Below are 27,504 nucleotides of genomic sequence, written 5' to 3'. Positions count from 1 at the left end.
ACTGGATCTAGTGGCACCGTGAATCATGTTCAAATTTAAAAAAAGGAAGAAAAAAAAAATAGAGAAGAAAAACTAAATAATAAAAATAAAATCCCTTCCTCACCAGACGATCGCCGCTCTCCGCACATCTGATGATTATTTTTTTTCTATTATAAAGGAAATAAAGAAGCGCAATGATGGAGACCAAACTGCAGACAGGAAGTAATGCGGCGTGTAGAGACCTGAAGTGGTGATGTCACTAGACAGGAGCTGATGACATCATCGATGATGCTGAGCGATGTGGCGTCACCGGGAGAATGAACGATTAAAACCAAGCGCAGTTAAAATGACACTAGTGCAATTTACAAATTTTACAAAAGATTTGAAGAAAGTTTAGTCCGGAAGCCGCAAGGACCCTGGCAGTCCCAGCGCGGCGGTCCCAGTCACAGTGTGTCGTCCGTGGCGGCTTTCTCCAGTGCAAATACCAGTCCTACCTCATTACAAAAAAAAACAAAAACCTATTCACTAGTCTTGGCGTAGAGGCCGCCCTCACCGTACCAGTATGCCGCCATATCACGCCAAGTCGCTCCCATTGTTACACAATAAAAAAGTCCATGTTGGGCAGAGCGGGGGTGGGGCTGCAGGTAGAAGTAATTCCAGTCCATGTGATCTACCTGCAGCTTCTCCACCCGCCGGAGACGAGAAGATCAGCAATCATCCTCCTGATACATCTGCTCATCCAGCTCCTGAGATTCCAAGTGTTCCAGCCGATCCGTCCTCCCGCTCATAATCTCATCCGGCGTCTTCATAAACCTGAGAGAGGAGAGAATGTACTGAGAGGTGTATAGTATATCCTCATCTATAGGGGGCAGTATTATAGTAGTTATATTCCTGTATATAGGGGGCAGTATTATAGTAGTATATTCCTGTATATAGGAGCAGTATTATAGTAGTTATATCCCTGTATATAGGAGCGGTATTATAGTAATATATCACTGTATATAGGGAGCAGTATTATAGTAGTATATTCCTGTATATAGGAGCAGTATTATAGTAGTTATATTCCTGTATATAGGAGCAGTATTATAGTAGTATATTCCTGTATATACGGGCAGTATTATAGTAGTTATATCCCTGTATATAGGAGCAGTATTATAGTAGTTATATTCCTGTATATAGGAGCAGTATTATAGTAGTTATATTCCTGTATATACGGGCAGTATTATAGTAGTTATATTCCTGTATATAGGAGCAGTATTATAGTAGTTATATTCCTGTATATAGCAGTATTATAGTAGTGATATTCTTGTATATAGGAGCAGTATTATAGTAGTATATTCCTGTATATAGGAGCAGTATTATAGTAGTTATATTCCTGTATATAGGGGCAGTATTATAGTAGTATATTCCTGTATATAGGGGCAGTATTATAGTAGTTATATTCCTGTATATAGGGGGCAGTATTATAGTAGTATATTCCTGTATATAGGAGCAGTATTATAGTAGTTATATTCCTGTATATAGGGGGCAGTATTATAGTAGTATATCCCTGTATATAGGGAGCAGTATTATAGTAGTTACATCCCTGTATATAGGAGCAGTATTATAGTAGTTATATTCCTGTATATAGGGGTAGTATTATAGTAGTTATATACTTGTATATAGGAGCAGTATTATAGTAGTTATATTCCTGTATATAGGGGCAGTATTATAGTAGTTATATTCCTGTATATAGGAGCAGTATTATAGTAGTTCTATTCCTGTATATAGGAGCAGTATTATAGTAGTGATATTCTTGTATATAGGAGCAGTATTATAGTAGTATATCCCTGTATATAGGAGCAGTATTATAGTAGTTATATTCCTGTATATAGGGGCAGTATTATAGTAGTTATATTCCTGTATATAGGAGCAGTATTATAGTAGTTCTATTCCTGTATATAGGAGCAGTATTATAGTAGTGATATTCTTGTATATAGGAGCAGTATTATAGTAGTATATCCCTGTATATAGGAGCAGTATTATAGTAGTTATAGGAATGGAGAAGCAGTCAGCCTGCACTGCATACAAATAAATCCCAATAGTTCTAAACCCAGTGGCACAGGGAACGACCAAAGCATAGACAACTGGGGTGCTAAGATGAATAGGCAGAAGTACAATGTAAATAGTCCAGCACTCACCAGATGATGTCTTCAAGAGTTTATTACATGGAAACCATTGCAGGGAGGGGAAAGGTGGATCAGTCACTGATCCACCTTTCCCCTCCCTGCAATGGTTTCCATGTAATAAACTCTTGAAGACATCATCTGGTGAGTGCTGGACTCTTCTCCTATTTACATTATAGTAGTTATATCCCTGTATATAGGAGCAGTATTATAGTAGTTATATTCTTGTATATAGGAGCAGTATTATAGTAGTTATATTCCTGTATATAGGAGCAGTATTATAGTAGTTATATCCCTGTATATAGGAGCAGTATTATAGTAGTTATATTCTTGTATATAGGAGCAGTATTATAGTAGTTATATTCCTGTATATAGGAGCAGTGTTATAGTAGTTATATTCCTGTATATAGGGGGCAGTATTATAGTAGTTATATTCCTGTATATAGGGAACAGTATTATAGTAGTTATATTCTTGTATATAGGAGCAGTATTATAGTAGTTATATTCCTGTATATAGGGAGCAGTATTATAGTAGTTATATCCCTGTATATAGGGGCAGTATTATAGTAGTTATATTCCTGTATATAGGAGTAGTATTATAGTAGTTATATTCTTGTATATAGGAGCAGTATTATAGTAGTTATATTCCTGTATATAGGAGGTAGTATTATAGTAGTTATATTCCTGTATATAGGAGCAGTATTATAGTAGTTATATTCCTGTATATAGGAGCAGTATTATAGCAGTTATATCCCTGTATATAGGGAGCAGTATTATAGTAGTTATATTCCTGTATATAGGGGGCAGTATTATAGTAGTTATATCCCTGTATATAGGGAGCAGTATTATAGTAGTTATATTCCTGTATATAGGAGCAGTATTATAGCAGTTATATCCCTGTATATAGGGAGCAGTATTATAGTAGTTATATTCTTGTATATAGGAGCAGTATTATAGTAGTTATATTCCTTTACTGTATATAGGGGCAGTATTATAGTAGTTATATTCAATAAAACCACAAGGGGGCAGTAGTTTTATAATTTTACACATTATGGCTGGGTTCACACTATGTATATTTCAGGCAGTATTTGGTCCTCATGTCAGGTCCTCATAGCAACCAAAACCAGGAGTGGATTGAAAACACAGAAAGGATCTGTTCACACAATGTTGAAATTGAGTGGATGGCCGCCATATAACAGTAAATAACGGCCATTATTTCAATACAACAGCCGTTGTTTTAAAATAACAGCAAATATTTGCCATTAAATGGCGGCCATCCACTCAATTACAACATTATGTGAACAGATCCTTTCTGTGTTTTCAATCCACTCCTGGTTTTGGTTGCTATACAGCCTCACAAATACAGCCTCAAATATACATAGTGTGAACCCAGCCTACAAGTGTAAGAAAATATACCACCTGTGTTTCCTCCTGATACATGATGAGAAGGATATTTTCGATAATTGAAGGGGATTTGTATATTTTCCGGGTATAAGTCATTCCCATTCTGTGAGTCAGGGATGATTCCTGCCCCTATCATGTAGTGGATGGCAGCCATATCCACACCCATATGAGCAGGGGGGGGGGGGGCAGAGCTGAGTGCGGTTACCTGAAGAGCAGCCTCTGTCCGGGCTCCTTGCGGATGATGTTGAGCTTGTAGTAATGGCGCAGCGCCCGTGACATCTTCTCGTAGGTCATGTTTGTTCTGTTCTGTTTGTTGAGGTGAGAGAGGAATTAGTGAGGGAGGGGGAGGGGAGATGGCCAAAAACACAGAAGATATGGCAGGGACCGGAGGGAGTCACCTTGTGGTTGCCCCACAGTCGTGCCAAACCATTGGGGTCCATGATTCGGAAAACCATCGACTCCTTATCCTCCCAGCGGATGAAGTTCTCATATCTGGTGTCAGACAGAAGCTGATAGACGTAATCCCAGAGCAGGCGGCAGTCTGGAGGGCGAGAGCGGGGGAGGAGACAAAATCAGGAACGGGGATCAGACGCATCACCCCACAGTCACCGACATACCCCATCATGTAAGACACACCCCATCATATAACCACACCCTACACCCCATGGTCCGTAAAAACACTGTACACTCACTATTTGTAACCACACCCCATCCCTCCGCTATATATAACCACCCCGCTATATGTAACCACAGCGCCATCCCCCCTATATATAACTACACCCTATCCTCCCGCTATATGTAACCACAGCGCCATCCCCCCTATATATAACTACACCCTATCCCCCTGCTATATGTAACCACCCCCATCCCCCGCTATATATAACTACACCCTAATCCCCCCTGCTATATGTAACCACCCCCCATCCCCCACTATATGTAACTACACCCTCATCACCCCGCTATATGTAACTACACCCTCATCACCCCGCTATATGCAACCACACCCCCCTCTATATATAACTACACCCTATCCCCCTGCTATATATAACCACCCCGCTATATGTAACCACAGCGCCATCCCCCCTATATGTAACTACACCCCCCCATCCCCCCACTATATGTAATCACACCGCCGTTATATGTAACTACACCCCCCATCCCCCACTATATGTAACTACACCCCCCATCCCCCCGCTATATGTAACCACCCCCATCCCCCGCTATATATAACTACACCCTAATCCCCCCGCTATATGTAACCACACCCCCCTCTATATATAACTACACCCTATCCCCCTGCTATATATAACCACCCCGTTATATGTAACTACACCCCCCATCCCCCCTATATGTAACTACACCCCCCCATCCCCCCACTATATGTAATCACACCGCCGTTATATGTAACTACACCCCCCATCCCCCACTATATGTAACTACACCCCCCATCCCCCCGCTATATGTAACCACCCCCATCCCCCGCTATATATAACTACACCCTAATCCCCCCGCTATATGTAACCACCCCCATCCCCCGCTATATATAACTACACCCTAATCCCCCCTGCTATATGTAACCACCCCCCATCCCCCACTATATGTAACTACACCCTAATCACCCCGCTATATGCAACCACCCCCCCATCCCCCCTGATATATATAACTACATATAACTCCCTGAAGAAGCCAATAGCAAAACGACGTTGGAGGAGTGTGAGGTGGGAGGCCTGAGGCTTTGGGAACTGTATCCCCGGGTAACCTTGTTTATGTGCACCTGCTTATACCTTAGTCTATTGAGCTATGCAGCCTGTGTTTTTGGATATACTCTAGTATTTGCACTTTATAATATACTTACAACCGGGCTGCTGTTAGCTAAATTATGAGTATTTAGGATATGCACTTGCACTTTAATTTTAAAACATATACCTGTCCTCATGTATGGTCTCCCACCTCCCGGGTCCTTGTTTTTATTAATGTTTTTGTTTTTCCTTGTCCTTGTTATTTTTGTGATACTTTTCAATAAAGTTTTTTTGTACCAATGAATTTCATATCTTTTTTCATATGCATATCGGATGGGTTTATAGGTGTTTAGTTTATATATAACTACACCCTAATCCCCCCGCTATATGTGACCATCTTACCCGCTATCCTTCCCATGGGAATGCTCTGCTCCTCGGGCGGGGAGATGGACACCATGACGTGGTTCATGTACGCCATCTCCTCTCGGTGGGATAAGTTCATGGGTTTGCTCTCACGCTGCTGCCCCTCCTCCGCTCCCATCCTCGGTTGCTTGAACTCCACGGGATGTCGGGGGTTGAGGAGCAGCGGGTGCATGATGGGGCTGGGCATGAGCTGGATGACCCGCGGGTTCTCCTGCCGGGGGCTGCTGGCTTTGGGTGCGGCCTCACTGGCACAGTGGTTGGCTTCGGCGGGGGACACGGACAGGGGGTAGGCTTCCTGGTTGAGGTGGTTGCTTTCACTCTGCAGTCGGTGGAGTCGGTCGGCGGGGGATGGGCGGCGGAGGGCGCTGTCCAGGGGTGAGCGCAGGGGGCGGGGTTCAGGATCCGGAGACGGGTGATGATTGGAGGTGACAGGGGAGTGGGAGCGATGGCGCAGCTCTATGGTGGGGGTACTCTGCGGGTGGAAGTCAGACGGCGTTCTGGGTGGTCGGTGATGGATGTGATCTGGAGGAGGAATGAGAAATATATAAGAGAAGACATCCAGTAACTGGTCTATCCACTAGATAAAGGAACAATTCTATCAAATACAAACTCATTGGTATATCTCATAGTTACATAACCACTAGGTGGCGCTAATCGTTTTTTTGTTTTTTTTAATCAGTTCTTTTTTTATTGAAGTTTTTTCACAGTAAAATGACAGTCTTTTTACTCCCCTCCCAAAGGAAAACAACCCCCATCCCATCCATGTGTTAAAATCGAATTACAGAAACAGTACAGGAAGACAAAAAATAATAATAATTAACCAAGACAGCAGGCTGAGGGTCACATCTCAGATAACCTATCTGCATAGGCATAGTGTGAGAACGGGCCCACAGTGTATACATAGAGGAGCTGAGAATGTTACCGCCTGGTGCTCATGTAGCTCAGGGTCACTAATACTACGAGAAAGACGCCAAACCTCTGCCGGGAACGGTTATCCGAGTAACCGACATATGTGGGAGCAAAGACCAAGAGGGGATTCTCACCTGTGACCTGAGACCGCCTCATACCCCACATACTAGGAGAGCCGCAGAAGGCCTAGCCACATGGTATCAGCCCTTTCCAGGCTTATTAAGTAGCCGATTCTGATTGGCCAGTAGCAGAAGGGCTTCCATGGGTGCACACTGACTCTGAGAGGACGGCAATCCAGGAGAATCTATCCAAGGGCCCCATATTGTTTTACACTTAGGGTCCTATTCCATGGGCCAATGGGGGCCCGATCAATGATGTAAACGAGCGCCGATCTGCCAGAGTGATTGGCTGAGCGGTCTGTCAGCTCAGACAGGCCGCTCCGAAGCTGCTGCTGCGTGCAGGACCGGGAGGAAGAAGTATTGTATTGTGGAATCGTTGGTCGCCTGCCATGCATCGCTATTATGCGCTATATATGCCCATCTAGCGCTCCACATCATATGTAGAATATGCGCAGCTACCACTGAAGAATATGTGCATCTATTAATCCACATCATATGAAGACTATGCGCATCTAGCGGAAAGAGATAGCGGAAGAACATGGAATGTGGCAACTCAAATACCAACGGTAACTGGGAATACGGTGCACCGCTTGCATACATTTATGAGAGCTTATGGACTCGCTTTCCAAAACCTCATACCCTCCAAATCATGTAGGTGTGGAAAGTCAGGGTTCCACCACAATGCAGTATATACTGTATACTTATCACAATCGAGAAGAGACTTTGCCTGGGCGCTAAACACTTCTAACCCAACATCTTACTCTATTCTATTCATCCTGATCCTCCTGGTTCATGAACAGAACAGCAGAGCTGCAGGGAGCAGTATAACATAATGTCCGCTATCGCTAGCACTTACCGTCATGGTGGTTGTGGGGGAGGATGATGTCGGGGTGACTGTGGATAGAGTTTCCAGTGTGGTACACAGGCGGGGGCAGAGGCCGGGGTTTCCTCTGTCGCAGGATGTGCTGCAGAACCTCGTACAAGACGTCACCTGAATCACCAAAACACAAAGACAAGAGATGCAGTTCCACATACAACCACTAGGTGGCACCATGGTAGAACAAAATACATATAACACCATTCAGGAGTCTGGGAAAGCTGGATTTTTTTTTTTTGTCTATTATTTTACCTGAGTGCGGGCAGCGGTATCGGAAGTCCTCCTTGGTGAGCAGCAGCAGAGCTTTGCCGTTCATCTCGAAGGTATTATTCTCTATAGGATGCAGGGAGAACTCGCTCTCCGCCCAGCGCAGCCACTGAGACACGTCCTCCCGAGACCAATGAGAAGGCGGCAGACCTGCGGAGGAGACAGCGGCATCAACACAATGTCACAAATTAGCCACATGACCACTAGATGGCGCTAAAGAGACATTACTACCAGTCACCTCTAACCCGATACCTGATTGCATCATTTCATGATAGCATAGTGTGACACAACGACCAAACCCTACCAGCTCCAGATCTCATTGGTTCCTTTCATAGTCACATGACCACTAGACGGCGCTAAGGAAACTGAACTACCAGTTTCCTGACAGTTCAGTCACCTGCGCACTAGATGGCGATAAAGAGGCATTACTAGCAAATCCAGCTTGAGAGCTCATTGGCTTATTTTATTTTACCACTAGGTGGTGTTAAAGGGACAGTACTACCAAATCCTTCCAAATGCTGCCAGATCCTTCTAACTGAAGATGTAATTGGATCATTTCACAGTCACATGACCACTAGAGAAGGTCAAAACAACATTACTTCCAAATATTTTGAATTATTTTTTTCCCTCCATAATCCCACGACCACTAGATGGCCCCAAGGAGACATGACCACCGAATCTTTCCAATTCACAATCTCATTGGTTCTTTTTACAGTCACATGACCCCTAGAAGAGGCTGTAAGGGAGCGACATTACTACCAAATCCTCCCAGCCCTAAGATCTCGTAGTCACATGACCACAAAGAGACATTACTATTAGCCAGAAAGCTATGGACGAACGGAAAATTACAGAAGAAGATTCTGGAATAGAAGCGAGGAAAGAAATAAACAACATTTAACACTGAGAATTTATAAAATATAAAAAAAATAATAAGTCAATTAAACGGTTAACACCCCCCCCCCCCTCCCCCGCTTCGCCCTCACATCACTCCAGGAAGTTCTCGTCTTCAGGGCGGAAATTTCCTGTGGTCAAACAGACGAGTCGGAGGAACGTTATCAGACATCGCGCAGGCCGCGGGGCCTCCTAGTCTCCATGGAAACCACAACAAACATCAAACACTGGCAGCTGTCTCTCTGCTGCCACCTGCAGGTATGTGCCCTGTACGGCAATGCAGCAGAGATGATTTGCATAAACTTTTTTCCCATGAAGCATTGCCTGTACGATCGGATCTCCTCAATAAGAACCAGAGGCCGCAACCACTACATCAACAAATACTCACAGATGGGCCGAGTTGTCTTATTGGCTGGCTGGATGTCATGTGACCATCACATACTCTGCCTGGATTGGCCAGACACTTAATCAGAACTTCTGCAACTATTTAATAGAAAAGAATATGACAAAGACTGGACACACTGTGACGCCCCCTCAGCTGTGAGGACAGGCAGTGTATACAGGGATCCGGGGCGGCAGGGGTTAAGCGGTAGCCGCAGAGTTCACAGAGGTCCCGGGAGGTGAAGTTCATTCGTCATCCCCCATTAGGAAACCCGGGTCCCATCCAAGAAGTTTGAGGCAGGAAACCTCATCGGCCCACGCACCGAATTCCTTCCACTTCACCTTCCCAAATAGGAAATTTCCCTGGTGGAGAAAGAAGAAGCTGGAGGAAGAGCGGAGTGGGGGGAGGGCGAGGGTTAACCATTAATACTCCGAGGGTCAGGCGACTGCTCCTGTCCAATAGAAGAGCTGCGGTAAAGCAAAGTGCTGGAAAACTTCCTCCAACTATGATAGAAGAAGGTAGATCATACCGGACCCCACAGAGCAGTCAAAAGAACAATGTGACCCCCACCCTGTATGGTGGTATTATTACATAGGCACTCTATGGCGGAGTACACATACACCATGCAGTGCATTTAAAATAAACACCGCCATAGAGTGCATATGTAATAATGCACTGTATGGTGGTATTATTACTACATATGCACTGTATGAGGTATCATCACATGTGCCCCATAGGGCAGTATCAGCACGTGTGCCCCGTAGGGCAGTATCAGCACGTGTGCCCCGTAGGGCGGTATCATCACACGTGCCCCGTAGGGCGGTATCATCACGTGTGCCCCGTAGGGCGGTATCAGCACGTGTGCCCCGTAGGGCAGTATCAGCACGTGTGCCCCGTAGGGCAGTATCAGCACGTGTGCCCCGTAGGGCGGTATCATCACGTGTGCCCCGTAGGGCGGTATCATCACGTGTGCCCCGTAGGGCGGTATCATCACGTGTGCCCCGTAGGGCAGTATCATCACGTGTGCCCCGTAGGGCAGTATCATCACGTGTGCCCCGTAGGGAAGTATTATTACATTAGCGCTGTATGGTGTTATTACATATGCATTGTATGATGGTGCTATTATATATGCACTTTAAAGCAGTATTATGAGATGCACTGTTTGGCAGCAGCATTTTATATGCGCTGTACAGCTGTATTATTATTTATGAACGGTGGTATTACATATGTACTGTATTGTGGTACTACATACACACTGTACAGGGGTACTATGACACACTGTATAGTAGGGTTATTGCACCGTATGGTGGTACTATTATTACACTGTACAGCAGTGTTACACAAGTACTCTTTAGTGGTGTTATTATATATGCACTGCATAGCAGTATTATTACATGCGCACTGCATTACACAAGTCTCCAATTCAAAAGTCCAGCATTTAAAAGATAATTGCTGAGCTCTGATTGGACAATCAGTGGGGGGTGAACTAATGCGATGCCAAGAGAACCATCAGAGAGAGAGGGTACCTAGATACCGCCACATAAGGCTGAGAGAGTCACACAGTGTCTATAGCAGAAATGCACTATAGAGATAAAGCCCATCCGTCAGTGGAGAAACCCTAGAGATCTACAAGCCTTATACTACAGGACCAGCTACTCATCTACTATTGCTGACACCCAGCCTGTATATCCTGTGTATAGAGAGGTAGTCACAGCCCCGCCCCCTGTATATCCTGTGTATAGAGAGGTAGTCACAGCCCCGCCCCCTGTATATCCGATGTATTGAGAGGTAGTCACAGCCCCGCCCCCTGTATATCATGTGTATAGAGAGGTAGTCACAGCCCCGCCCCCTGTATATCCTGTGTATAGAGAGGTAGTGACAGCCCCGCCCCCTGTATATCCTGTGTATAGAGAGGTAGTCACAGCCCCGCCCCCTGTATATCCTGTGTATAGAGAGGTAGTCACAGCCCCGCCCCCTGTATATCCTGTGTATAGAGAGGTAGTCACAGCCCCGCCCCCTGTATATCCTGTGTATAGAGAGGTAGTCACAGCCCCGCCCCCTGTATATCATGTGTATAGAGAGGTAGTCACAGCCCCGCCCCCTGTATATCCTGTGTCTAGAGAGGTAGTCACAGCCCCGCCCCCTGTATATCCTGTGTATAGAGAGGTAGTCACAGCCCTGCCCCCTGCATATCATGTATATAGAGAGGTAGTCACAGCCCCGCCCCCTGTATATCATGTGTATAGAGAGGTAGTCACAGCCCCGCCCCCTGTATATCCTGTGTATAGAGAGGTAGTCACAGCCCCGCCACCTGGATGACATCACTGATAAATATAATCACATGTTATATTATAAACTTATATCATATATGTTATAGTTGTTAATTCTCAGCTGCACCGTAAAGGGTTACATACAGCTAGTATAAGGTCCTTTGTAGTAAAAATATTTCCCATGAAATTGTGCAATTCTTGTTACTCGAGAATTCCCCTTTTTATACGAGCTCAGCTGTGAGATGTTCCGGATACAACCGTTGGATTTTTTCTGCATGACTGTACAGAGCGGGGGGGGGGGGGGGCACATAGCAGGTCATGCCGAGACCTGTACCAACAGTGTGCCCGGTGCCCCTCACCATCTACTCCCAGTACTGTCTGTAATATCACACCCCGGAGGAGGGAATTCTGTATGTGGGATCTGAGGAGACGCAAATATTTACCCCCCTCATATACAGACACAGCGACCACAGGGAAAAGAGACCGAAGAATCCATAGAGAGCAGTAGTTATATCCCTGTATATAGGGGCAGTATTATAGTAGTTATATCCCTGTATATAGGAGCAGTATTGTAGTAGTTATATTCCTGTATATAGGAGCAGTATTATAGTAGTTATATCCCTGTATATAGGAGCAGTATTATAGTAGTTATATTCCTGTATATAGGGGCAGTATTATAGTAGTATATCCCTGTATATAGGAGCAGTATTATAGTAGTTATATTCCTGTATATAGGAGCAGTATTATAGTAGTATATTCCTGTATATAGGGAGCAGTATTATAGTAGTATATTCCTGTATATAGGGAGCAGTATTATAGTAGTATATTCCTGTATATAGGAGCAGTATAATACTAGTTATATTCCTGTATATAGGAGCAGTATTATAGTAGTTATATTCCTGTATATAGGGGCAGTATTATAGTAGTTATATTCCTGTATATAGGGAGCAGTATTATAGTAGTTATATTCCTGTATATAGGGGCAGTATTATAGTAGTATATTCCTGTATATAGGAGCAGTATTATAGTAGTTATAGTCCTGTATATAGGAGCAGTATTATAGTAGTTATAGTCCTGTATATAGGAGCAGTATTATAGTAGTTATATTCCTGTATATAGGGAGCAGTATTATAGTAGTATATTCCTGTATATAGGAGCAGTATTATAGTAGTTATATCCCTGTATATAGGGAGCAGTATTATAGTAGTATATCCCTGTATATAGGAGCAGTATTATACTAGTTATATTCCTGTATATAGGAGCAGTATTATAGTAGTTATATTCCTGTATATAGGAGCAGTATTATATTAGTTATGAACTGGAGAAAATGGAACGGCTGCACATCCCATCTATGGCTGATACTAATGCCGCTAGGCCTATATTAAAAATCAATACCAGAGTGTCTGTATATGAATTGATCAAGCCATATTGCCCCGTGTACCACCGCGCAGGTCCTCTGGTCCACACGGGTCCCTACGCTAACTCCACACCGTGTCGGTCAGCGACCGCCAACCCCGCACAGCGTGCACGTGCAGGGAAAGGAGGCCATGGAACGGCCCTGCAACCCCAATGTCACAGGACCAGACCCAAAAAGCCCCACCAAAACCCAGCCAGCACAACCGGCGGGGAAGGCTGCCCCCAAACGACACAAGTATGGATATGGTATTACACTTACCATTGCTGCTCTCACAGAATGGGGAAGACATAGGGTCCAGACATGTGAGCACAGGCATATCCTGCTAATTTTGGTCATGTGGGTCTTATAAAGGAGTGCGAGCTGTTCAGAGAGGGAGAACTGTAAAACACGAACTGGAGAGAATGGAACGGCTGCACATCCCATCTATGGCTGATACTAATGCCGCTAGGCCTATATTAAAAATCAATACCAGAGTGTCTGTATATGAATTGATCAAGCCATATTGCCCCGTGTACCACCGCGCAGGTCCTCTGGTCCACACGGGTCCCTACGCTACGGGTGCCTGCGGGGTTGGTGGCCACTGACTGGCACGGTGTGGACTTAGTGTAGGGACCCATGTGTATCAGATACCGGCACGAGGTACATGGGGCAGTATGGCTTGATCAATTCATACACAAAATTTTTATGTGTTTTTTATTTCGCCTAGGGGCACTAGTATCAGCCATAGGTGTGAGGTGCAGCACTCTGTTTCTTCCCTGAACCGCATTATAGTAGTTATATTCCTGTATATAGGGGCAGTATTATAGTAGTATATCCCTGTATATAGGAGCAGTATTATAGTAGTTATATTCCTGTAGATAGGGGGCAGTATTATATTAGTTATATTCCTGTATATAAGGGGCAGTATTATAGTAGTTATATTCCTGTATATAGGAGCAGTATTATAGTAGTATATCCCTGTATATAGGGGGCAGTATTATAGTAGTGATATTCCTGTATATAGGAGCAGTATTATAGTAGTTATATTCCTGTATATAGGAGCAGTATTATAGTAGTATATTCCTGTATATAGGAGCAGTATTATAGTAGTTATATTCCTGTATATAGGAGCTGTATTATAGTAGTATATCCCTGTATATAGGAGCAGTATTATAGTAGTTATATTCCTGTATATAGGAGCAGTATTATAGTAGTATATTCCTGTATATAGGAGCAGTATTACAGTAGTTATATTCCTGTATATAGGGGGCAGTATTATAGTAGTTATATTCCTGTATATAGGAGCAGTATTATAGTAGTTATATTCCTGTATATAGGAGCAGTATTATAGTAATTATATTCCTGTATATAGGAGCAGTATTATAGTAGTTATATCCCTGTATATAGGAGCAGTATTATAGTAGTATATTCCTGTATACAGGGGCAGTATTATAGTAGTTATATCCCTGTATATAGGAGCAGTATTATAGTAGTTATATTCCTGTATATAGGGAGCAGTATTATAGTAGTTATATTCCTGTATATAGGAGCAGTATTATAGTAGTTATATCCCTGTATATAGGGGGCAGTATTATAGTAGTTATATTCTTGTATATAGGAGCAGTATTATAGTAGTTATATTCCTGTATATAGGAGCAGTATTATAGCAGTTATATTCTTGTATATAGGGAGCAGTATTATAGTAGTTATATTCCTGTATATAGGGGGCAGTATTATAGTAGTTATATTCCTGTATATAGGAGAAGTATTATAGTAGTTATATTCCTGTATATAGGAGCAGTATTATAGTAGTATATCCCTGTATAAAGGAGCAGTATTATAGTAGTATATTCTTGTATATAGGAGCAGTATTATAGTAGTTATATCCCTGTATATAGGAGCAGTATTATAGTAGTTATATTCCTGTATATAGGAGCAGTATTATAGTAGTTATATCCCTGTATATAGGAGCAGTATTATAGTAGTTATATTCCTGTATATAGGAGCAGTATTATAGTAGTATATTCCTGTATATAGGGGCAGTATTATAGTAGTTATATCCCTGTATATAGGGGCAGTATTATAGTATAGTAGTTATATTCCTGTATATAGGAGCAGTATTATAGTAGTTATATTCCTGTATATAGGAGCAGTATTATAGTTATATTTGGTAGGGGGCAGTATTATAGTAGTATATTCCTGTATATAGGAGCAGTATTATAGTAGTATATTCCTGGATATAGGAGCAGTATTATAGTAGTTATATTCCTGTATATAGGAGCAGTATTATAGTAGTTATATTCCTGTATATAGGAGCAGTATTATAGTAGTTATATTCCTGTATATAGGAGCAGTATTATAGTTATATTTGGTAGGGGGCAGTATTATAGTAGTATATCCCTGTATATAGGAGCAGTATTATAGTAGTTATATTCCTATATATAGGGAGCAGTATTATAGTAGTATATTCCTGTATATAGGAGCAGTATTATAGTAGTTATATTCCTGTATATAGGAGCAGTATTATAGTAGTTATATTCCTGTATATAGGGGGCAGTATTATAGTAGTTATATCCCTGTATATAGGAGCAGTATTATAGTAGTTATATCCCTGTATATAGGAGCAGTATTATAGTAGTTATATTCCTGTATATAGGATATAGGAGCAGTATTATAGTTATATTTGGTAGGGGGCAGCACTTGTGACTATAATGACATATACCGTATATATGAGGACACTTACGTAGGTGTGCCGGCAGCCTGACAGAATCCTCTTCCATCCTGTACCTGCGTTGCCCGGAGACATGGAGAGATGAGGGGGACGGTGCGGCAGAGTTTTGCCCTGGGCTTTCGGGAGGAGAGTATGAGATCTGTTCTTGCTGTAGAGGAGGAGAGGAGACATGAGGGTTAGGAGCAGCTCGGGGGGTGATGGGAGACATGACTGCCCCCTTATACTTTCTACCCTAAAATAAATAGTGTTCCTTATAGCAACCTATAGCAAAGCTTTCATCTTGGAACTGAAGACAGACATGTGAATGGGGCAATCTGATTGGCCGCCTATAACAACCTATCTGCTCACAGCTTTGAATAACATAAAATGAAAATCAATGAAATCTGTAATCTGATTGGTTGTTCTGTATCTATGTTGTCTCTCCCGGTATCACACACTCAATGATGTACGGCTCCGGATGATCACATGTCCACAGGAGACACCGCCATGGTGAGGACCACGCTTTGAATATCAAAAGGCGACAAATCAGTATTCACTAAGCTGTGTATCTAAGCCTGTCATGTGTGATACTGTCTGCTGAGCTGGTGTATCTAAGCTTATCATGTGTGATACTATTAGCTTATAACGTGCAACACTGATAGCTGAGCCACTGTATCTAATCCTCTCCTGTATGATACTGTCTGCTGAGCCGCATCTAACCTTATCACTTGTGATACTTATATATTATCTAATCATGTGGTGATACAATCTGCTAAACCATGTATCTAATCCTAACCTGTGTAATAGTCTGCAGAGCAGCTATATATAATACTATTGTGTGGTGATACAGTCTGCTGAGTTGTGTATCTAATCCTACCATGTGCCATACTATATTCTGAGCTGCTGTATCTTATCCTATGTGATACTGTCTGCTGAGCCGCTGTATCTAATACTACTGTTTGCTGAGCTGTGTATCTAATACTATGGTGTGTGATACTGTCTGCTGAGCTGTGTATCTAATACTATCCTGTGTGATAATGTCTGCTGAGCTGTGTATCTAATCCTATCCTGTGTGATACTGTCTGCTGAGACGCTGTATCTAATACTATGGTGTGTGATACTGTCTGCTGAGCCGTGTATCTAATCCTATCCTGTGTGATACTGTCTGCTGAGCTGCTGTATCTAATACATGGTGATACAGTCTCCTGAGCTGTGCACTTACAGACAGACTTTGGCCGTAGCAGATTAGATACAGGTATCCACTCGCTTGTTGTCATAGGGTTCCCTATATAATAAACATGTGTAGGTGCCAGCGGTCGGCACCACACCCTGGCAGTGACGCCACCTGTCCTCACCACCAATACTACAACCCCCACCCTCCCCGGACACAGTATCCCCCTTGTCCATGTGGGGGCGCCCCTGCTCCCCTTCTGTATCCTCCACCATCTGACACTTGGGGGTCATGTCCTCCTCTCCCCAATAACTGCACCTGTGTCCACATTGCGGACTATTGCTATAAGCCGGGGGTCCCCCTGTACCCCCACACACATTCTCTGCCATGTTTAACCCTTTCAGGGCCCCGCTCTCTACTCTGTGACACTTCAGGAGATAGAGGAAGTCTCGGTGGAAGTTGTACTGTGCCTGGCTGCATTGGCTCTGGCTCGGCCAGTGTTAACCCCTTAGTCCCTGGCTGGAGTTACCTGTTCTTACCCATTTTGTCCACTCTCCTCCGAGCCTCCTCATGTCCCTTATTGTGGCTCTTTTTCCTCCTCTGGTTTCTTCCTGTCACCCGCCGCCTCTCTCCTCCTTGTGACCCTCCCACCTCTTTCTCACCCTGCGTCGGCCGCTCTGGATAATTTCCCTTCCTAGTTTCTCTTTTTGTGCTCTTCTTCCTCATGACTCCTTCCTCCCCGGCGGCCGCTCTCGTCCTCCGCTTCCCTCTCTACATTATCACGCAGCCGCTCTACCTCCCAAGGGTCAATACTACTGATATCCCCTGGCAGTGGAGGGGTTAAGGGCTTTCCATACATTCGGGAGTCTGTGAATCTCTCCTAGGCTTTGGATTTGGCCCAATGGAGAACGGAAGTCGAAAAACCAACCAAACTGGTCAGACGATTCGTGAATCAACGTGGAAGAGTACAGTAACCTGCAAACACCTCCGCACTCTCTCCTATCACTCTCACGCTCAGGTGGAAGGAAGTAAATTAGAGAAACACGAAAAAAAACAGGTCGATCGAGCCGGTCCTCATAGTGACAACTATATACGGAACCACACCGGTTCTTAAAGGGACAATAGGACAACTGTTCAAAGACCAATCAGACTGGAGAGCTTTAAATAACCAATAAAAAAAAAAAGGGTCAACTATTCCTGGGTGTCACTGCGTTGCTGCAATAATACATTTAACACAGCAGAGGTTTACCAAATTGGATAAGGTTAGAGCTGGGGGCGCTGTTGCACTAAAACCTATGGAAAATTTGACAAACGTTGTGGTGAAAAATGGTACTGCAGGTGTGAAATAAAAATTCTAATAAAATTTTATAGGGGTTGTTCCCAGTACGCAAATCCTTTCTGATCACATTCCCTGTCGGTCAACCCCTCTTTCATTCTTACAGACTCTTAAGAGGCATTGTTTGTAGTCGAAAAATCCCTTTAAGGTATGGAAGACAATTCCAGTACCACAATATTTTAGTGCCAAAGACTTAATCATTTGACAAGGGACAGACCTCAAAGCTCGATGTATTTACAGACAAGATCTGCAGCACATCTCACCAATCTGTGAATTATCCATTGCGAAGACCGCCCCTTGCACCGCAAGACGTCAGATATTCAGCCTATAGCCGGTTCACTACAAACAGACTTCTGGCAACAAACATGTAAACCTGCTCAGGGCAAAATTGGGAAATTCCCCAACAAACTGGATTTTTAAGTAAAAATAGACCAATGTATACAACACCTGAGGAGCCTCCCACGGAAGAGATCGAGAAGAACAAGGCTCAGAAACGTCCCCCCAGAAAAGAAAAGGGGGGGGAGAGATGAAGCTGTCACTGTAAAAATAAACTGCCCCCTATACACAAAAATATAATATAATACTCTACTATATACAAGAATAAAACTACTATAATACTGCTCCTATATACAGGGATATACTACTATAATACTGCTCCTATATACAGGGATATAACTACTATAATACTGCCCCTATATACAGGGATATAACTACTATAATACTGCTCCTATATACAGGGATATACTACTATAATATTGCTCCTATATACAGGAATATAACTACTATAATACTGCCCCTATATACAGGGATATAACTACTATAATACTGCTCCTATATACAGGAATATATACTACTATAATACTGCTCATATATACAGGGATATAACTACTATAATACTGCCCCTGTATACAGGAATATAACTACTATAATACTGCCCCCTATATACAGGAATATAACTACTATAATACTGCTCCTATACACAGGAATATAACTACTATAATACTGCTCCTATATACAGGAATATAACTACTATAATACTGCCCCCTATATACAGGAATATAACTACTATAATACTGCTCCTATATACAGGAATATACTACTATAATACTGCCCCCTATATACAGGAAAACAACTACTATAATACTGCCCCTATATACAGGAATATACTACTATAATACTGCTCCTATATACAGGAATATAACTACTATAATACTGCTCCTATATACAGGGATATAACTACTATAATACTGCCCCTATATACAGGGATATACTACTATAATACTGCTCCTATATACAGGGATATAACTACTATAATACTGCTCCCTATATACAGGAATATACTACTATAATACTGCTCCTATATACAGGAATATAACTACTATAATACTCCCCCCTATATACAGGAATATAACTACTATAATACTGCTCCTATATACAGGAATATAACTACTATAATACTGCTCCTATATATAAGAATATAACTACTATAATACTGCCCCCTATATACAGGAATATAACTACTATAATACTGTCCCTATATACAGGAATATAACTACTATAATACTGCCTCTTCTGTATATACATGCTGACACGGAGGCAGCCATGTATTATGGGGGTCAGTAGATGAGGTCCCCCCCCACCCCGGCAGATAAGAGTCTCCCATAGATATAGGGAGACCCCACCAGTGATCACACAGGGGATCTCTCCAGGATCAGGCACAGGGTGACCTCGGGGGTAAAGGTCGGGATCGGCACTCAGTATCTGTCAGAGACGTCAGCACACGCGGGTTTATAACATGTTCTGTGTAACTATTAACACGTCGGTGTCACCCGGGGGAACCACATCCCGGATCTGATCAGCGGACGGGCAGCATGGAGATTCTACATGACTGGATGGACAGCGCAGTTCCTGTACGACCTTGGGCAGAATGTTCTGCAGATATACAGAGCATCTCTTCTCTTTACACCTACAGTGACTTCTAGATACCAGGAAACCGATGAACATGGAGTTGACCGCAGTGTACATTTCTACCAGGAAACCATCAGTAAGTTGCTGTTGATGGATCTCCTATTCCTAATACATGGCTCCAGCAGTCATGGTCCTCCTCAGGGCTGTAGGTTCGGCTCTCCAGTTATTTGCAGCGACCTGCATGCTGATGGTTTCCAGTTCAGAAAATTTCAATACAAGATGGAGCAAGTGAGATCCTACAGAACAGAAGGGGCGTCCAGATCTCAAACAGACTGCGTCCCCCGAGTACAGGAGAACTGAAGCCCTATGGGGGTAAATAATCTGGAGCCGCCCCAAGGTAGTGGGGGCAGGTGGGTGAGAAAGTCACAGGGAACTAGGCCCAAGGCGACTAAACGGTACTCCTCCAATCAGATCCAGTCATGAAACACCTATAACGGAGGAGTTCTCCAACCTGAAAAACTACAACTCCCATCATGCCCTGATACATGCAGACTAAGGATCTATACCAAGCATGATGGGAATTGTAGTTTTCGGGGAGAAATTGGTCCTTTCCGGGGATGTGGAACCTGTTTCCCACCTGTGGTCCTCCATCTGTTGTAAGACTACACTCCCCATCATGCTGCTTTGGCTGTCCAGGCATGATGAGAGTTGTAGGACCACAGGCTCCCCACCACCGGTCTAGACCATTGTATCCCCACAACTTGTAGCTCTCTGCTTCAAAACTACAACTCCCATCATGCTCTGTCAGACTCAGGCTGAGGGTATGTTTCCACTACAGAACCTGCGCAGAAATCTACGGGACAGATGGTCCGCCGCGCGGCCTGTGCTAGAATGTGTGAACATACCCTAAGGTTGTAACCGCAGGCGCTCAGGGCATGCTGGGAATTGTAGTTTTGTAAACACATCAGAAAACACAACACTCGTCCGATCCCCATGTGACCAGCAGCAACGATTCACAATAAGCCGACCAGGAAGATCAACAATAACTATATATATATATCCAAAAGACGCCAACATTTCTTATGCTGCGTTTACACGGAACAATAATTCGCCCGATCGTACGATTAACGATTTTTTTTTTTATAACGCTCAGCGTTTAGACGGAACGATATATCGTACGGAAAATTTGTTTTGCGCTCGCTTAAGCCTATCTCGCATATAGGTAAAATCGGTGAACGACTGTTCACACGGAACGATCTGCTAATTTTTTGCGAACGATGAACGACGATTTAAGAACACGCTCAAAGATCAAAATGAACGATTTGTCGCTCGTCGTTTGATCGTTGGCTGCGTTTACACGTACGATTATCGCTCGAATTCGATCGTTATCGTGCAGATTCGAACGATAGTCGTTCCGTGTAAACGCAGCATTAAAAAGTACAATCAAGAAATAATAATAACATTTTTTTTTTATTAAAACTAAATTAGCCCCCAACCTCTTTCTTACTGGGTTTACTGCCCCGACCTGTGCCCCCCCCCCCATTGTTGTTCCTGATGAGCGGTGAGGGACAATGGACACAACAGGTGCCGCCGCCGTATAAATGTATCACTTTGTAACCCTCAATATTTACATTTAAATGTAAGAGATTAGTAAACAAGGTCCCATAGACCCCCCAGTGTACCCCCCCCTCTGCCCATCGGATGATTATACGGCTATTACCATCCAGTTTGGGTTTCGCAGAAGTTGCAGCCTCACACGTCACAGACGGATAGGGAATAGCCCCCCCAGACCATGTGCCGTGTGAGACCCCAGAAGAGGCGGCACTCACCTTAATACAGAACTGTGCAGAAGACATGGCCAGAAGGAGCAGAGTGCCCACCACCACCACCGCTGCTGTGATCAGGGGGGGCACATCCCCGGTGCCCTCACCCCCTCAGACTCACACAAGTTAGCACATGGTCCCCAGGCTGCAGGGTCCTGTGGGGGGTCTCCGCTTCTCCTCTTTCTGGATTTCAGGGTTCTTTTTTTTCTGTTTTCCTTCCTGGAAGAGAGAAGTGAAGGCAGAAGTGAGTGCCCCCCTCCTTCCTCCTCATTGATCTCAGAGTGCAAGTCCTGAAACTGACGTGTATTCCCAGCAAACAGCTCTGCCTCTTAAAGGGCCAGCAGCACCAGGAAACACAGACAGGGAAGTCCCAGAGCCCAGGGGGGAGGAGTGGTGGGGAGCGGGGGGAGGGGGAGCTGCAGAAATGTGGGAGAGTCAGGGAAGCAAGGAGGAGGAAGGGGGAGAAGGCTATAATGGATGGGAGGGGGGGGGGGGGGATAATATTACAGGAAGTAGGCAGGTTCATCAGCTGTAGTGTAATATCATATAATGTTACACACACTCATCCCAGACACATCACATACTGTCCGATCACATCATGTACTGTCCGATCACATCATGTACTGTCCGATCACATCACATACTGTCCGATCACATCATGTACTGTCCGATCACATCATGTACTGTCCGATCACATCATGTACTGTCCGATCACATCACGTACTGTCCGATCACATCACATACTGTCCGATCACATCACATACTGTCCGATCACATCACATACTGTCCGATCACATCACATACTGTCCGATCACATCACGTACTATCCGATCACATCATGTACTGTCCGATCACATCATGTACTGTCCGATCACATCACGTACTGTCCGATCACATCATGTACTGTCCGATCACATCACGTACTGTCCGATCACATCATGTACTGTCCGATCACATCACGTACTGTCCGATCACATCATGTACTGTCCGATCACATCACGTACTGTCCGATCACATCATGTACTGTCCGATCACATCACATACTGTCCGATCACATCACATACTGTCCGATCACAGACCCTTCTGTCCGATCACATCATGTACTGTCCGATCACATCATGTACTGTCCGATCACATCATGTACTGTCCGATCACATCATGTACTGTCCGATCACATCATGTACTGTCCGATCACATCATGTACTGTCCGATCACAGACCCTTCTGTCCGATCACAGACCCTTCTGTCCGATCACATCATGTACTGTCCGATCACAGACCCTTCTGTCCGATCACAGACCCTTCTGTCCGATCACATCATGTACTGTCCGATCACAGACCCTTCTGTCCGATCACATGATGTACTGTCCGATCACATCATGTACTGTCCGATCACAGACCCTTCTGTCCGATCACATCATGTACTGTCCGATCACATCATGTACTGTCCGATCACAGACCCTTCTGTCCGATCACATGATGTACTGTCCGATCACATCATGTACTGTCCGATCACAGACCCTTCTGTCCGATCACATCATGTACTGTCCGATCACATCATGTACTGTCCGATCACAGACCCTTCTGTCCGATCACATCATGTACTGTCCGATCACAGACCCTTCTGTCCGATCACACCACGTTCTATAGGAAGTAGCCGCTTAACCCGCTGAAGAGATAATATAAGTGTGACAGGAGCTGGAGGGGCCCCAGACGCCGCACACAGGGGCCACAGCTGCCACATTCAGCAAAGAGGGAGCGGCCCCTTTAAGAAGATCTACCCGGAAATGTCAGCTGAGGGTGCAGAGAGAGAGAGAGAGAGAGAGCTGGGAAATGAGGAAGGAGGAGGGGGAGGGGCAGGGAATGGAGGGGGGAGGGGGTGTAAGTATTCATCACTGTGAGGAGACTGGCGCAGGAGAAGGAAGAGTGTGCGACATCCTGGGGGAGGGGAGGAAGAGACATCCTGGGGAGGGGGAAGATGGGAGGAAGGGGGAGGGGAGGAAGAGACATCCTGGGGGAGGGGGAAGATGGGAGGAAGGGGGAAGATGGGAGGAAGGGGGAGGGGAGGAAGAGACATCCTGGGGGAGGGGGAAGATGGGAGGAAGGGGGAGGGGGAAGATGGGAGGAAGGGGGAGGGGAGGAAGAGACATCCTGGGGGAGGGGGAGGGGAGGAAGAGACATCCTGGGGGAGGGGGAGGGGAGGAAGAGACATCCTGGGGGAGGAAAGGAAAGAGACATCCTGGGGAGGGGGAAGATGGGAGGAAGGGGGAGGGGAGGAAGAGACATCCTGGGGGAGGAAAGGAAAGAGACATCCTGGGGAGGGGGAAGATGGAAGGAAGGAGGATGGGAAGAGAAGGAAGGAGAAATCCTGGGGGGGTAAGGGAAGATAAAAGGAGACATCCTGGGGGAGGGGGGAAGGAGACATCCTGGGGGAGGGGGGAAGGAGACATCCTGGGGGAGGGGGGAAGGGGGGGAAGGAGACATCCTGGGGGAGGGGGGAAGGAGACATCCTGGGGGAGGGGGGAAGGAGACATCCTGGGGGAAGGGGGGGAAGGAGACATCCTGGGGGAGGGGGGAAGGGGGGGAAGGAGACATCCTGGGGGAAGGGGGGGAAGGAGACATCCTGGGGGAGGGGGGAAGGAAGGGAGGAGACACCTTCGGGGGAGACACAATTCAGGGAGTGATTATATATTATGTATTACAATATTTATTCATGCATAATCTAATCATTATATACTTCTATGTTATACCCAAGGTGCCACATAATATTTAGGGGGCGGTGCTGTGACTCCCTCTCTATACACAGGATATACAGGGGGCGGGGCTGTGACTACCTCTCTATACACAGGATATACAGGGGGCGGGGCTGTGACTACCTCTATACACAGGATATACAGGGGGCGGGGCTGTGACTACCTCTCTATACACAGGATATACAGGGGGCGGGGCTGTGACTACCTCTCTATACACAGGATATACAGGGGGCGGGGCTGTGACTACCTCTATACACAGGATATACAGGGGGCGGGGCTGTGACTACCTCTATACACAAAATATACAGGGGGCGGGGCTGTGACTACCTCTCTATACACAGGATATACAGGGTGCGGGGCTGTGACTACCTCTCTATACACATGATATACAGGGGGCGGGGCTGTGACTACCTCTATACACAGGATATACAGGGGGCGGGGCTGTGACTACCTCTATACACAGGATATACAGGGGGCGGGGCTGTGACTACCTCTCTATACACAGGATATACAGGGGGCGGGGCTGTGACTACCTCTCTATACACAGGATATACAGGGGGCGGGGCTGTGACTACCTCTATACACAGGATATACAGGGGGCGGGGCTGTGACTACCTCTATACACAGGATATACAGGGGGCGGGGCTGTGACTACCTCTCTATACACAGGATATACAGGGGGCGGGGCTGTGACTACCTCTCTATACACAGGATATACAGGGGGCGGGGCTGTGACTACCTCTCTATACACAGGATATACAGGGGGCGGGGCTGTGACTACCTCTATACACAGGATATACAGGGGGAGGGGCTGTGACTACCTCTATACACAGGATATACAGGGGGAGGGGCTGTGACTACCTCTATACACAGGATATACAGGGGGCGGGGCTGTGACTACCTCTATACACAGGATATACAGGGGGCGGGGCTGTGACTACCTCTATACACAGGATATACAGGGGGCGGGGCTGTGACTACCTCTCTATACACAGGATATACAGGGGGCGGGGCTGTGACTACCTCTCTATACACAGGATCAGGGCCGCCGATAGGGCAGTACAACCGGTACTGCCGTATGGGGCCCGGACCCTTAAGAGACATGGGGGGGGCCCGGCGGGCCCGCCGGCCGCCGCCTCCCGCCCGACCGCTACCCCCCCACCCCGACCGCTACGCTAGGGGGGCCCGCACGGCCCCCCTTGCCACCTGGGGGGGGGGGGGGGTTGTGCCGCTTCGGTCCGGTGAGCTTCCGGCACACGCTGCCTCTATCACTGGCCGGAAGCTCACAGCTGCAGCCCTGCGGTCCTTCTCTCCTGCTCGGCAGCGGCGCACGTGACGTCATCGCGCCGAACAGGAGAGAAGTTCCTGGACCGCGGGGCTGCAGCTGTGAGCTTCCGGCCAGTGATAGAGGCAGCGTGTGCCGGAAGCTCACCGGACCAACGCAGCATGGGAAGGGGGGACCTGCCTCACCTGCCTCTGCTCCCTCTGCTCCCCTGGCTCCCCCGGCCGCTCCCTCTTCCCCCAGCCTCTCTTCCTGTACCTCCCCCCCTCCAGCCTCTCTTCCTGTACCCCCCCTCCAGCCTCTCTTCCTGTACCCCCCCTCCAGCCTCTCCTCCTGTACCCCCTTCCAGCCTCTCCTCCTGCACCCCCTTCCAGTCTCTCCTCCTGTACCCCCTTCCAGTCTCTCCTCCTGTACCCCCTTCCAGCCTCTCCTCCTGTACCCCCCCTCCAGCCTCTCCTCCTGTACCCCCCCTCCAGCCTCTCCTCCTGTACCCCCCCTCCAGCCTCTCCTCCTGTACCCCCCCTCCAGCCTCTCCTCTTGTACCCCCCCTCCAGCCTCTCCTCTTGTACCCCCCCTCCAGCCTCTCCTCTTGTACCCCCCCTCCAGCCTCTCCTCTTGTACCCCCCCTCCAGCCTCTCCTCCTGCACCCCCCAGCCTCTCCTCCTGCACCCCCCAGCCTCTCCTCCTGCACCCCCCAGCCTCTCCTCCTGCACCCCCAGCCTCTCCTCCTGCACCCCCCAGCCTCTCCTCCTGCACCCCCAGCCTCTCCTCCTGCACCCCACAGCCTCTCCCCCAGCCTCTTCTCCTGCACCCCCCAGCCTCTCCTCCTGCACCCCACAGCCTCACCCAGCCTCTTCTCCTGCACCCCTCAGCCTCTCCTCCTGCACCCCACAGCCTCTCCCACAGCCTCTTCTCCTGCACCCCCCAGCCTCTTCTCCTGCACCCCACAGCCTCTCCTCCTGCACCCCACAGCCTCTCCTCCTGCACCCCACAGCCTCTCCTCCTGCACCCCAAAGCCTCTCCTCCTGCACCCCACAACCTCTCCCCCTAGCCTACCCTCCTGCACCCCCAGCCTCTCCCCCAGCCTTTCCGTCAGCACCCCCCCAGCCTCTCTGTCAGCACCCCCCAGCCTCTCTGTCAGCACCCCCCAGCCTCTCCTCCTGCACCCCCTAGCCTCTCCACCAGCACCTCCAGCTGCTCTCCCTGCCCCCCAGCTGCTCCTCCTGCCCCCCATCTTCTCCCCCTGCCCCATCTGCTCCTCCGCCTGTCCCCCATCTTCTCCCCCTGCCACTCCAGCTGCCCAATCTTCTCCCTGCCACCCTAGCTGCCACCTATCTGCTCCCCCTGCCTGCCACCCCAGCTGCTCCTCCTGCCCCCCATCTACTCCCCCTGCCACCCCAGCTGCTGCCCCCGAGCTGATCCCTCTGCCCCACATTGCTCCCTCTGCCCCCCCAGCTGCTCCCCCTGCCCCCATCTACTACCCCTGCCCCTCTCACCCCAGCTGCTCCCCCTGCCCCCCATCTGCTCCTCCTCCTGCCCCCATCTACTCCCCCTGCCCCCAGCTGCTCCCTCTGCCTCCCCAGATTCTCCCCCTGCCACCCCTAGCTGCTCCCCGTCACCCCAGCTGCTCTCCTTCCCCCTGTCACCCCAGCTGCTCTCCTTCACCCCAGCGGCTTCCCCTGTCACACCCAGCTGCCTCCC

The 27,504-nt window shown here is 46.6% G+C and overlaps 1 protein-coding gene across 2 annotated transcripts; it reads right to left on the bottom strand.

The window, feature by feature from the left end:
* Positions 1–6: 6 nt before the first annotated feature.
* ETV6 (ETS variant transcription factor 6) lies at positions 7–22,091 on the bottom strand. 2 transcript variants are annotated; one of them, XM_069964259.1, is made up of 8 exons: positions 21,776–22,091; positions 15,565–15,700; positions 7,868–8,032; positions 7,595–7,729; positions 5,690–6,232; positions 3,947–4,089; positions 3,754–3,854; positions 7–792 (listed from the first exon to the last, which is right to left on the bottom strand). In XM_069964259.1, exons 1-8 carry the CDS (start codon positions 21,800–21,802, stop codon positions 687–689), a joined length of 1,356 nt encoding a protein of 451 aa, XP_069820360.1. In that variant the 5' UTR covers positions 21,803–22,091; the 3' UTR covers positions 7–686. The 2 variants fall into 2 exon arrangements, with proteins under 2 accessions (XP_069820360.1, XP_069820352.1); XM_069964251.1 differs by lacking the exon at positions 21,776–22,091 and adding an exon at positions 17,242–17,347.
* Positions 22,092–27,504: the final 5,413 nt, after the last annotated feature.

The sequence above is a fragment of the Dendropsophus ebraccatus genome, chromosome 1, assembly GCF_027789765.1.
Source record: "Dendropsophus ebraccatus isolate aDenEbr1 chromosome 1, aDenEbr1.pat, whole genome shotgun sequence".
NCBI classification, from domain to species: Eukaryota; Metazoa; Chordata; class Amphibia; order Anura; family Hylidae; genus Dendropsophus; species Dendropsophus ebraccatus.
The sequence above is the reverse complement of the archived record's forward strand: the minus strand, read 5'-3'. Positions and strand labels throughout refer to the sequence as shown.